The 10,245-nt window shown below is 58.6% G+C and overlaps 1 protein-coding gene across 1 annotated transcript; it reads right to left on the bottom strand.

Moving 5' to 3' along the window:
* Nucleotides 1-520: 520 nt before the first annotated feature.
* SART1 (spliceosome associated factor 1, recruiter of U4/U6.U5 tri-snRNP) lies at nucleotides 521-10,239 on the bottom strand (the record flags this gene model as incomplete). The annotated part of the gene is made up of 6 exons (XM_068424706.1): nucleotides 10,104-10,239; nucleotides 5,748-5,825; nucleotides 5,567-5,666; nucleotides 2,598-2,737; nucleotides 2,296-2,511; nucleotides 521-642 (listed from the first exon to the last, which is right to left on the bottom strand). Coding segments are annotated over exons 2-6 (638 nt in total), but the record flags the coding sequence as incomplete, so codon positions are not given.
* Nucleotides 10,240-10,245: the final 6 nt, after the last annotated feature.

Raw genomic sequence — 10,245 nt, forward strand, 5'->3', positions numbered from 1 at the left:
CCAGCACCCATGGGTGCCCCTCAGGACCCCTCTGAGTACTCTAGAACCCCCCACAGCACCCATGGGTGCCCCTTAGGACCCTCCCCCGCACCCTGAGACCCCCCCCAGCACCCATGGGTGCCCCTTAGAACCCCTCTGAGCACCCTAGGACCCCCTCATCACCCATGGGTGCCCCTTAGGACCCCCCCCAGCACCCATAGGTGCCCCTCAGGACCCCTCTGACCATCCTAGGACCCCTCTGAGCACCCATGGGTGCCCCTTAGGACCCCCTCCAGCACCCCAGGACCCCCCCCAGCACCTATAGGTGCCCCTCAGGACCCCTCTGACCACCCTAGGACCCCTCTGAGCACCCATGGGTGCCCCTTAGGACCCCCTCCAGCACCCCAGGACCCCCCCCAGCACCCATAGGTGCCCCTCAGGACCCCTCTGAGCACCCTAGGACCCCCCCAGCACCCATAGGTGCCCCTCAGGACCCCTCTGAGCACCCCAGGACCCCCCCAGCACCCATGGGTGCCCCCACCTGGAGCCGAAGTCCCCCCGGGTGTCCCCCGGTGCCAGGGGCAGGAGGTCGTCGGCGCGAAGCGGCTTCTCCTTCCGCCGCAGCCGCCGCACCCGGCGCTTCGTCTTCCGGAAGGTTCCGCTCTGGGGAGGGGGAGGGGGGGCTCATTTCCCATAATGCCCCGGGGCAAATCACCCCCAACACCCCCAAGTATCAACCCCCCACCCCAAAACCCTCCCAGACCCCCCCAGAAGTACCCCAAACCCCCCAAAAGGACTCATATCCCCTCAAACCCCCCAAAAATCCCCCAAATCACCCCAAGACCCCCCCCAAAGCCCCCAAAAGGACTCAAATCCCCCCAAACCCCCCTAAAATCACCCCAAAAGGACTCAAATCCCCCTAAGACCGCCCCAAAAAAGGACTCGAATCACCCCAAAACCCCTAAAATCACCTCAAGACCCCCCCAAAAGGACTTGAATGCCCCCAAAACCCCCCAAAATCACCCCAAGACCCCCCCAAGACCCCCAAACCCCCCAAAAAAGAATTCAAATCACCCCAAAAACCCTAAAAACACCCCTAAATCTCCCAAAAAAGAACTCAAATTCCCCCAAGCCCCCAACCCCCCCCCCAAAAGGGACTCAAATCACCCTAAACCCCCTAAAACCACCCCTAAAGGACCCCAAAAATCCCCCAAACCCCCCCAACCCCCCCAAAAAAGGCCCCAACCCCCCCCAAGACCCCAAACCCCCCAATTACCCCAAAACCCCTAAAATCACCCCAAAAATCCCTAAAATCACCCCAACCCCCCCAAGACACCCAAAACCCCCCAAAAAGGGACTCAAATCACCCCAAACCCCCCTAAAATCACCCCCAAACCCCCCCAAAAGGACTTGAATGCCCCCAAACCCCCCCAAAATCACCCCAAGACCCCCAAACCCCCCAAAAAAGGGACATAAATCACCCCAAACCCCCCTAAAATCCCCCCAAATCCCTCCAAAAAGGATCCAACCCCCCCAAGACCCCCAAACCCCCCAAAAAGGGACTCAAATGACCCCCAAACCCCCCAAGACCCCCAAACCCCCCAAAAAGGGACATAATTTACCCCAAACCCCCCTAAAATCCCCCCAAATCCCCCCAAAAAGGATCCAACCCCCCCAAGACCCCAAATCCCCCAAAAAGGGACTCAAATGACCCCAAACCCCCCTAAAATCACCCCAAAATGACTCAAATCCCCCTAAGACCCCCCAAAAAAGAATTCAAATCACCCCAAAAACACCCCTAAATCTCCCAAAAAGGGACTCAAATCCCCCAAGACCCCCAAACCCCCCCAAAAAGGGATTCAAATGACCCCAAAACCCCCCAAAATCACCCCAAACCCCCCCAAAAGGACTCGAGTCACCCCAAAACCCCCCCAAAATCACCCCAAGACCCCCAAACGGACTCGAATCACCCCAAACCCCCTAAAATCACCCCAAAAAGGGACTCAAATCACCCTAAAATCACCCCGAAAACCCCCCCAAAAGGCCCCAACCCCCCCCAAGACCCCAAATCCCCCAAAAAAGGACTCAAATGACCCCAAACCCCCCTAAAATCACCCCAAACCCCCCCAAAAGGACTCAAATCCCCCCAAACCCCCTAAAATCACCCCAAAAAGGGACTCAAATCACCCTAAAATCACCCCGAAACCCCCCCGAAAGGCCCCAACCCCCCCCAAGACCCCAAAACCCCCCAAAAAGGGACTCAAATGACCCCAAAACCCCCTAAATTCCCCCCAAAATCCCCCCCCCCCCACTCACCGCCTCCTCGGCCGTCAGGTACTCGGGCGCCAGGCGGGGGGGGGGCAGCTGGAGGCTCTGGGGGGCGGGGCCGGGGGTGTCCCCAAGGCCACCCCCCCCCCCCGTCCCCATCGATGTCCCCAATGTCCCCGTCATCGTCCCCCCCGGGCCGAGGCGGAAGGAGGGCGGCGGGGGGGGGTCGGCGTATTTGGGGAGCAGGACGTGCTCCTTGGGGCCCTGGGACACGGGGAGGGGGGGGGACATGGGGTGACACGGGGTGACACGGGGGGGGACACGGGGGGGGACACGGCGGGGGGACACACGTGGGTGGCGGCGGCGGGGTCCTCGTCCTCGTAGGGGACGTAGGGGGGCGGCTTCTTGCGCAGGTCGGCGTCGCGGCGCGCCCGCTCCTGGGCCACCAGGGTGACGTTGACCAGGACGTCCTCGGTGTCCTCCAGCACCCCTGGGGACACGGGGACAAGGAGGGGGACACCAATATATGGGGGGACAGGGTGTGGGGACATTGGGGGGGACGGGGAGTGGGGACAAGGATTGGGGACACGGGTTGGGGACATGGGGGGGGACAGGGGTTGGGGACACCAAGACATGGGGGGACAAGGTGTAGGGACAAGGGGGACAAGGATTGGGGACATAAGGGACAGGGGTTGGGGACACTGGGGACGTGGATTGGGGAGATGGGGGGACAGGGAGTGGGGACACCGAGGGGACAGGGGTTGGGGACACCAAGGGGACACCAATATATGAGGGGACAAAGTGTGGGGACATGGGGGGGACGGGGAGTGGGGACACCAATATATGGGGGGACAGGGGTTGGGGACACCGAGGGGATGGTGTGGGGACATGGGGGACAGGGAGTGGGGACACCGAAGGGACAGGGATTGGGGACATGGGGACAAGGTTGGAGACACGGGGACGGGGGTTGGGGACACGAGGGGGACAGGGAGTGGGGACATGTGGGACAGGGGTTGGGGACACTGAGGGGACAGGGTGTGGGGACATGGGGACAAGGATTGGGGACACGGGGGACAGGGGTTGGGGACACCAAGGGGACACCACTACATAGGGGGACAGGGTGTGGGGACACGGGGGGACAGAGAATGGGGACACCAATATATGGGGGGACAGGTCATGGGGACATGGGTTGGGGACATGGGGGACAGGGAGTAGGGACACAGGGAGGACAGGGGTTGAGGACACGGGGGGGACAGGGAGTGGGGACACTGAGGGGACACCAATATATGGGGGGACAGGAGTTGGGGACACCGAGGGGACAGGGTGTGGGGACACAGGGCACAAGGATTGGGGACATTGGGGACATGGATTGGGGACATGGGGGGACAGAGTGTGGGGACACCAAGGGGACGGGGGTTGGGGACACCAATATATGGGGGGACAGAGTGTGGGGACACGGGGGGACAGGGGTTGGGGACACCCAGGGGACAGGGTGTGGGGACACCAATATATGGGGGGACTGGGAGTGGGGACACGGATTGGGGACGTGGGGGGACAGGGAGTGGGGACACCGAGGGGATACGGACTGGTGTCCCCTCAGAGGGTCACAGGCCCCATGTCTCCTCCTGATGTCCCCTCAGGGGTTCAAAGCCACCATGTCCCATTCTGCTGTCCCCTCCTGGTGTCCCCTCAGAAGGTCACAGGCCTGGTGTCCCCTGGGGTCATCACAGGCCCCACATCCCCTCCTGATGTCCCCTCAGAAGGTCCCAGGCCCGGTGTCCCCTCAGAGGGTCAAGGGCTCCATGTCCCCTCTTGATGTCTCCTCCGGGGTTCAAAGGCACCATGTCCCCTCCTGGTGTCCCCTCAAAGGGTCACAGGCCTCATGTCCCCTCCCAGTGTCCCCTCAGGGGTTCAAAGGCCCCGTGCCCTCTCCTGGTGTCCCCTCAGAGGTTCCCAGGCCTGGTGTCCCCTCCTCATGTCCCCTGGGGTCATCATGGGCCCCACATCCCATCCTGGTGTCCCCTGGGGTCACCACAGGCCCCAAGTCCCCTCCTGATGTCCTCTCAGAGGGTCACAGGCCTGGTGTCCCCTCCTGGTGTCCCTTGGGTCATCCCAGACTCCATGCCCCTCCTGGTGTCCCCTCAGATGGTCACAGGTCTCATGTCCCCTCCTGATGTCCCTTGGGGTCATCCCAGACTCCATGTCCCCTCCTGATGTCCTCTCAGAAGGTCCCAGGCCTCATGTCCCCTCCTGGTGTCCCCTGGGTCATCCCAGATTCCATGTCCCCTCCTGATGTCCCCTCAGAAGGTCCCAGGCCCAGTGTCCCCTCTTGATGTCCCCTCAGAAGGTCCCAGGCCCGGTGTCCCCTCCTGGTGTCCCCTGGGTCATCCCAGACTCCACGTCCCCTCCTGGTGTCCCCTCAGAAGGTCAAAGGCTCCATGTCCCCTCCTGGTGTCCCCTGGGTCATCCCAGACTCCATGTCCCCTCCTGATGGCCCCTCAAAGGGTCACGAGCTCCTTGTCCCCTCCTGGTGTCCCCTCAGAAGGTCACGGGCCCCATGTCCCCTCCTGGTGTCCCCTCAGAAGGTCACAGGTCTAATGTCCCTTCCTGATGTCCCTTGGGGTCACCCCAGACTCCATGTCCCCTCCTGGTGTCCCCTGGGTCATCCCAGACTCCATGTCCCCTCCTGATGTCCCCTCAGAAGGTCCCAGGCCCGGTGTCCCCTCCTGGTGTCCCATGGGTCATCCCAGGCTCCTTATCCCCTCCTGATGTCCCCTCAAAAGGTCATGGGCCTCATGTCCCCTCCTGGTGTCCCCTCAGAAGGTCCCAGGCCTGGTGTCCTCTCCTGGTGTCCCCTGGGTCATCACCGGCCCCACGTTCCCTCCTGGTGTCCCCTCAGAAGGTCACAGGTCCCCTGTCCCCTCCTGGTGTCCCCTCAGAGGTTCAAAGCCACCATGTCCCCTCCTGGTGTCCCCTCAGAGGGTCATGCGCCCCACATCCACTCCTGGTGTCCCCTCAGAGGGTCCCAGGCCCGGTGTCCCCTCCTGGTGTCATCACAGGCCCCACGTCCCCTCCTGATGTCCCCTCAGAAGGTCCCAGACCTCATGTCCCCTCTTGATGTCCCCTCAGAGGTTCAAAGCCACCATGTCCCCTCCTGATGTCCCCTCAGAAGGTCCCAGGCCTGGTGTCCCCTCCTGATGTCCCCTCAGAAGGTTCCATGCCCCGTGTCCCCTCCTGGTGTCCCCTCCTGGTGTCCCCTCAGAAGGTCCCACACCCCGTGTCCCCTCCATGTCCCCTCCCATGTCCCCCCCCAGCTCACCCTTGTCCTTGAGGGTCAGCACCAGGGTCTCCCCCTCACGGAAGGTCCCCACGTCGTGCTCCACCGTCAGCCCCTGGAGGTCCCGGGCGCTGTAACGCTCCTGGGGGGGACACGGGGGGGACACGGGGTGAGGCCACCACCCCACGGTGTCCCCAAGTGTCCCCAAGTGTCCCCAACTCACCCTCCTCCTCCTCAGGAACTCCTCCTCCACCAGGGTGCTGACGCCGAACTCCTGGTCCATCTCCTCCAGCAGCTTGGCCTGGAGGGACCAGTGTGACCAGTTGGGAGGTGGCCGAGGGCACTGGGAGGGGGCGGGGGCATGGGGGGCGCCGGGGGGGGACCAGTGTGACCAGTTGGAGGGGGCCGAGGGCACTGGGAGGGGGCGGGGTCATGGTGGGAGCCCCAGGAGGCAAGGGGGGGTTGAGGGATGGCAACTGGTGGGCAACGGGAGTCAATGGGTGGGCAAGAGAGGGCAAGCAGGGGGCACCAGCCGATGGCCAAGAGACGGCAACCAATGGCCAAGAGGCATCAACCAATGGCCAAGGGCATCAACCAATGACCATCAACCATGGCCAAGAGATGGCAACCAATGGATGGCAACCAATGGCCAAGGGGCACCAACCAATGGCCATCAACCATGGCCAAGAGATGGCAACCAATGGATGGCAACCAATGGCCAAGGGGCATCAACCAATGGCCAAGGGGCATCAACCAATGGCCATCAACCAATGGCCAAGAGATGGCAACCAATGGATGCCAACCAATGGCCAAGGGGCATCAACCAATGGCCATCAACCATGGCCAAGAGATGGCAACCAATGGATGGCAACTGATGGCCAAGGAGCATCAACCAGTGACCAAGGGGCACCAACCAATGGCCATCAAGCAATGGCCAAAAGATGGCAACCAACGGATGTCAACCAATGGCCAAGAGATGGCAACCAACGGCTGAGGGACGGCGACCAGCAGACGTCAACCAACGGCCAAGAGATGGCAACCAATGGATGGCAACCAATGGCCGAGGGACGGCAACCAAGGGCCAAGAAGTGGCAACTAAGCGCCACTTAATCAATGGCTGAGGAACGTTAACCAATGGCTGAAGAACGTCAACCAATGGCCACCAACAATGGCTGAGAAATGGCAACCACCAGATGGCAACCAACGGCCAAGAGATGGCAACCAATGGCCGAGGGACGGCAACCAATGGCCGAGGGACGGCAACCAATGGCCGAGGGACGGCAACCGAGGGACGGCAACCAATGGCCGAGGGACGGCAACCGACGGACAACCAATGGCCAAGAGATGGCAACCAACGGCTGAGGGACGGCGACCAGCAGACGTCAACCAACGGCCAAGAGATGGCAACCAATGGATGGCAACCAATGGCCAAGAGGCATCAACCAATGGACGTCAACCAACGACCAAGGGATGGCAACCAATGGATGTCAACTGATGGCCAAGGAGCATCAACCAATGGCCGAGAGACAACAATCAATGGCTAAAGAACGGCAACCAATGGACGTCAACCAATGGCCAAGAGATGGCAACCAATGGATGGCAACCAATGGCTGAGGGATGGCAACCAGCAAAAGACACCCAATGGCTGAGAGATGGCAACCAGCAGAAGACACCCAATGGCTGAGGGATGGCAACCAGCAAAAGACACCCAATGGCTGAGGGATGGCAACCAGCAGAAGACACCCAATGGCTGATGGCAACCAATGGCCATCAACCAATGGTCAAGGGACATCAACCAATGGCTAAAGGACGGCAACCAACGGCTAAAGGACGGCAACCAACGGCTAAAGGACGGCAACCAACAGCCAAGAGATGGCAACCAATGGATGGCAACCAATGGCCAATGGGCATCAACCAATGGCTGAGGGACATCAACCAGCAGGCAACAACCAATGGCCGATGGCAACCAATGGACATCAACCAATGGCCAACGGACATCAACCAATGGCCAAGAGATGGCAACCAACAGCTGAAGGACGGCAACCAGCAGACGGCAACCAATAGCCAAGGGACATCAACCAACGACCAAGAGATGGCAACCAATGAATGGCAACCAATGACTGAGGGACGGCAACCAATAGCCGAGGGACGTCAACCAGTGGACGACAGCCCATGGCCAAGGGATGGCAACCAATGGATGGCAACCAATGGCCAAGAGATGGCAACCAATGGATGGCAACCGATGGCCGAGGGATGGCAACCAAGGGCCAACGAGTGGCAACCAAGGGCCACCAACCAATGGCTGAGGGACACCAACCAATGGACGTCAACCAATGGCCAAGAGATGGCAACCGATGGCCCAGCGCCAAGAGACACCAACCGATGGCCCAGGGCCACCAACCCGCGGCCAACCAACGCCACCTTGTGGCCACCAGATGCCACCGTGGGGCCAGCAGGTCCCTTCTCAAGCCGCCCCCACTCACTTTGGGACCTCAGCAGGTCCCCGGGGACCTTTTGGCACCCAAACCCCCCCCAGACCCTCAACGGCTGGAGAACATCAACCAGGTCCTACCAAAGGCCACCTCAACCCCAACGCCACTGGCCACTGGCCACCCGGCCACCCTAACGAGCTTAACGAGCTTCTGCGAGCCAATCACCTGCCCGGTGAGTGAGGAGAAGGTGGGAGGTGACATCTGGGGGGGGTTAATGCTGGTGGCCCTCATGGGTCTTCTGGGGGAGAGGGGACAACGAGGGGACACAAGGGGATACCGGGCTGGTGGCCGCTTGTTCCTGGTGGCCCTCAAAGTTTAATATTAATTAATATGCTAATTAACGAACAAGATGGAAGAGTTAAGCCCATCGTTTGTTGACGATGGCCAACGAGAAGAACGATGGCCAACGAGAAGAACGATGGCCAACGAGAAGAACGATGGCCAACGAGAAGACCTCGGTGATGGGACTGAAGAACCTTCTAGAAAGATCTACAGGGGTTGGGACGTTGAGTAATTAACGAGGCAAACGCTAATGAGGTTAATTATAATAACTTGGTCAGTAGGAGGCGCAACGGCTCGAGGGGGTTGGAGATCCGCTCGCCAGGTGGCATCTAAGGGGGGTTTGGTGGCCTCAAGAATCGTGCGGCGACGGGACGAGGAGGCGCCAACAAAGCACCAAAATAATTAAAAATAGTCATTTTGACCCCAAAATTTTCTTAATTACTTCTTAAATATTAATTGGAATCCCCAGAATAATAATTATTTAAATGAGTTTTGGGTAATACTCATAAAAGATCATCTTGATGTTGAGGTGGCCTCAAACTTCTCCAAAACTGGCCTAAAATCACCATTTTTAGACGTTTTTGACCCAAAATTAACGTAATTTTGGGGTCTCCCACCCCATACCCACATGGGGGCGGGGTTTGTGGGGTGGGGGGAGGGATTATTTAAATGAAATTTGCATAAAACCCATAAAACTCAACATTGATGTTCAGGTGGCACCAAACTTCTCCAAAACTGGCCTAAAATCACCATTTTTAAGCATTTTTGACCCAAAATTAACGTAGTTTTGGGGTCTCCCACCCCATACCCATGTGGGGGCGGGGTTTGTGGGGTGGGGGGAGGGATTATTCAAATGAGTTTTGGGTAACGCCCATAAAAGCCCATCTTGATGTTCAGGTGGCCCCAAACTTCTCCAAAACTGACCTAAAATCACCATTTTTAGACGTTTTTGACCCAAAATTAACGTAATTTTGGGGTCTCCCGCCCCATACCCACGTGGGGGCAGGGTTTGTGGGGTGGGGGGAGGGATTATTTAAATGAAATTTGCATAAAACCCATAAAACTCAACATTGATGTTCAGGTGGCCCCAAACTTCTCCAAAACTCACCTAAAATCACCATTTTTAGGCATTTTTGACCCAAAATTAACGTAATTTTGGGGTCTCCCACCTCATACCCACGTGGGGGTGGGGCGTGTGGGGCGGGGGGAGGGATTATTTAAATGAAATTTACATAACACCCATAAAAGCCCTCGTTGATGTTTAGATGGTCCCAAACTTCTCCAAAACCAACCTAAAATCACCATTTTTAGGCGTTTTTGACCCAAAATTGACATAATTTTGGGGTCTCCCACCCCATACCGACGTGGAGGCGGGGCGTGTGGGGTGGGGGGAAAGATTATTTAAATGAAATTTGCATAACAGCCATAAAAATTCACCTTGATGTTCAGGTGGTCCCAAACTTCTCCAAAACTGACCCAAAATCACCATTTTTAGGCGTTTTTGACCCAAAATTGACGTAATTTTGAGGTCTCCCACCCCATACCCACGTGGGGGAGGAGCTTGTGGGGCAGGGGGAGTGATTATTTAAATGAAATTTGCATAATGTGCATAAAATTCCATCTTGATGTTCAGGTGACCCCAAACTTCTTGAAAACCGGCCTAAAATCACCATTTTTAAGCACTTTTGACCCAAAATTAATGTAGTTTTGGGGTCTCCCACCCCATACTGACGTGGGGGCGGGGTGTGTGGGTGGGGGGAGGGTCCCATGGGTGGGGGGGAGGGGCCACCCCACCCCCCCCTCACCCTTTTCTCCGCCAGCTCCTTCTCCTGCTGCAGCTTCCGGCTCCTCTCGATCCACGCGGCCGCGTCGTCCAACCACGGGTCGTCCTCCCCCAACGTCTTCACCTTCCTACGAGGATTTTTGGGGTGAAAAAGGGTCTTTTTG

Source organism: Nyctibius grandis, unplaced genomic scaffold (genome assembly GCF_013368605.1).
Source record: "Nyctibius grandis isolate bNycGra1 unplaced genomic scaffold, bNycGra1.pri scaffold_205_arrow_ctg1, whole genome shotgun sequence".
Lineage (NCBI taxonomy): Eukaryota > Metazoa > Chordata > Aves > Nyctibiiformes > Nyctibiidae > Nyctibius > Nyctibius grandis.